This window comes from Aplysia californica, unplaced genomic scaffold (assembly GCF_000002075.1).
Source record: "Aplysia californica isolate F4 #8 unplaced genomic scaffold, AplCal3.0 scaffold00112, whole genome shotgun sequence".
NCBI lineage: Eukaryota > Metazoa > Mollusca > Gastropoda > Aplysiida > Aplysiidae > Aplysia > Aplysia californica.
In genome coordinates, this window is record NW_004797382.1 from 1347654 (window position 1) to 1350849 (window position 3196).

General features: G+C 41.1%; 1 protein-coding gene across 1 annotated transcript in view; it reads left to right on the top strand.

Annotated features, from left to right (window-relative positions):
* The window catches only part of LOC101863974 (probable serine carboxypeptidase CPVL), a gene marked incomplete at its 3' end in the record, with an annotated part of 7026 nt that overhangs the window by 2932 nt on the left and 898 nt on the right, over positions 1-3196 (top strand). Inside the window, 2 exon segments of the mRNA XM_013081030.2 lie at positions 1527-1641; positions 2329-2387. Coding sequence (XP_012936484.1) covers positions 1527-1641; positions 2329-2387 — 174 coding nt within the window.

Here is a 3196-nt window from a genome sequence, read left to right on the forward strand (position 1 = left end):
GTGTGTGTGTGTGTGTGTTTGTGCGTGTGTTTGTCTGTCTGTCACTCTGGGTATATCACGGTGGATCACAGACACGACAGCCATCTCTTCTTTTGGTTCTTCCCCGCCACAAAGGTCGGTGTGTGTGTGTGTGTGTGTGTGTGTATGTGTGTGTGTGTGTGTGTGTGTATGTGTGTGTGTATGTACGTATGTGTGTGTGTCTCTATGTGTATGTGTGTGTATGTGGGTATGTATGTGTGTATGTGTGTGTGTTTGAATATGCATATATGTGTGTATAAGTGTGTATATGTGTGTGTATGTGTGTGTCTGTGTCTGTGTGTATAAGTGTGTACAAGTGTGTATGTGTGTGTGTGTTTAAGTGTGTATGTGTATGTGTGTATGTGAGTGTGAGTGTGTGTGAGTGTGTGTGTACATGTGTGTGTATGTGTGTATGTGTGTGTATGTATGTATATAAGTGTGTATGTGTGTGTGTATTAGTGTGTATGTGTGTGTGTATGTGTGTTTGTGTCAGGCGCGGTTTGTCCATAGAGCACGGTGGTGCAGTGCCGCCCAAAATTTTTCAATGTTCTATAACTAAAAGCACCCACAAACATGAAATAAAAGAAGTCAGAAACAAACACTAGCCAAATATAATATCAAAACAAGGTCCTCGCTGGCGCTGTAACTGTCATTTCTGTGTCAAAAGCGCCGTAAAACATCTACTATGCCATGCCAAAGTCCAAGCGCTTTAACTAAACGTAATAGAATATTCAACAGTGGTTATCTGACCTATAAATCGCTCTTTGGGATAACCCAAGCGATGACGACACTCGTAGCTAGTTTGGCGGTATATTAATATTAACAAGACGGCACATCTCAAATGTGCACCCACGAAACACTACCCATAGTAGGCAGTCTAAAAATAAACGCAATAGCCTGTACACTATTCAAAGCCAAAATTATGTTATCCCCGGAGCAATCCAGCGGAGTGCTCAAGTGACTTGTGATTGGTTCATTGTCTTGCCACTATTTTAAGCGACTCCGTGACCGTGAACCTGAGGGAGGTGAACGTGACATACTTAAGTCACTGTCCTATGAGTTGTGCCTTTGAACGGTTTTGTAGTGGAGTGGTGAAAGTTATTACTCGAGTGTTCAGTCCCAATGCAGGATAAAGAAATTGATGTTAAGCTAACAAACAGATTTAGTTCTAGAAATCAAAGCGACCAGTAAAAAGAATGAAAATAAAAGCATAAGGTCCTCCTTCATCAACCTAAAAATCCTACCATCCCATTTACTATGCCCTTGACTATCTTCAACCTGCTGTTGCTTAATTGTGCACGCCCACTTTTTAGCCCCACGAGCCGCCCCTGGTTTGTGTATATGTATGAATATGTGTGTGAGTGTGTGCGTGTGTATACGTGTGTATGTGTGTATGTGAGTGTGTGTATGTATGTATGTGTGTGTATGTAGATCTATGTATGTACATGTGTGCACCTTGCTTACAAACAAATTAAACAGAAAAACCAGGATTTGTTTTCCCTACAAAGGTTGCTCCTGACGAGACCCAGCTCATTGTCTACTTGAACGGAGGGCCTGGGAACTCGGCGATGATTGGTCTATTTGAGGAGATCGGACCAATCACAGTTGACAAGAATGGTGAACGTAAGTAAACTTTTTTCCCCTTTAATAATTTGGTGAGGCTTTGTGTATTTTTGTGGCATTTTTTTGGTGTTCGGCATTGGTTCAACTGTTTATTTCTTTTTTCTTTTTTTTCTTTCTTTTTTTTTGGTTTGTTCGGTTGGGGGATGGAAGGGAGAGGGGGGTCCTGTTTGTATATTTAGGGGATTTTACGCTATTGTTTTTTCTATCAGCCTTTCAAAAGTCCAATAAATTTTATCTAGAACTTTTTTATTAGAATTTAAAAACCGTTAGCCAATATCATGACTGTGAATACGATTTTTAAAAAAATCTTTTTTAATAATGTAAGTGTTATGACACAGCCACCGATATACATTGTAATTCAGATCATTTAGGGGGCGGGTTTACGACCCTGCCTGTCGGGGCCGACCCAGGCTGAGAGAGATACAACATCCCGGCAGAAAGACCGAGATACTGGATAAGAATTCTTCCCTCTTGGAAATAAAAACTTTAAAATGTCTAAAAGGGCCACCGATTGTTGATGACAAAATGGCTATCTTATACAGGTGGCCGTCTTATAAGTGCCATCATATAATTATTGTTTAAAACCCAATTAAGACGGGAAATGAGAAGTGGTTGCACACGTGATTGTCTTATACAGGTGGCCATTAGAGCAAGTTGCGCTTTATTTTCTCTTTCTCTCCCTGGCAGTTGTTGAACGTGTGACGTCATGGGTGGACCACTACTCGGTGATCTTTGTGGATAACCCCGTGAGTAACCTTTTTGTTTACTATCCGTGAGTTACTCTGTCGTTTGTTTTCTACCCGTGAATAACCCTGTTGTTTTCTACTTACACGTGAGTAACCCTGTTGTTTTCTACTTACACGTGAGTAACTCTGTTGTGTTCTACCCGTGAGTAACTCTGTTGTGTTCTACCCGTGAGTAACTCTGTTGTGTTCTACCCGTGAGTAACTCTGGTGTGTTCTACACGTGAGTAACTCGGTTGTGTTCTACCCGTGAGTAACCCTAATGTTTTAAGTCCGTGTGTAACCTTGTTGTTTAATGTCCGTGAGTAACTCTGTTATTTTCATCCCTTGAGTAACTTTGTTGTTTTTCACTGTGAGTAACTCAGTAACCTGTTGTTGTTTTCTACCAGTGAGTAACTCTGTTGTTGGTCTATGACGCTTCACTGTCGCATGCAGTTGAAGGAGACCCTAGTTCGATTTTCAAGTGTGGAGAAATTTATATTGAATACATGTATATATTTTATTAAATATGTGTGTCTTTCTGCTGGGGTGTTACATGCCTGACTGTCAGCTGGGTTGGTCAAAACCTGCCTCCTAAATGATCAAAATTATATCGAATCGATGGGGTTTGCTCTTCTTTCCTTTCTAACATATCTTGTCCTATTGGGAAGAGTGTGTGTGTACACGAGTGCACATATGCGTGCGTATTCATGTGTGTGCATGTTGTTTGTGTGTGTGTGTGTGTGTGTGTGTGTGTGTGTGTGTGTGTACGTTTGCATACGTGTGTGTTTGTGTGTTTGTGTGCCTGTGTGCGTGTGTGTGTGTGTGTGTGT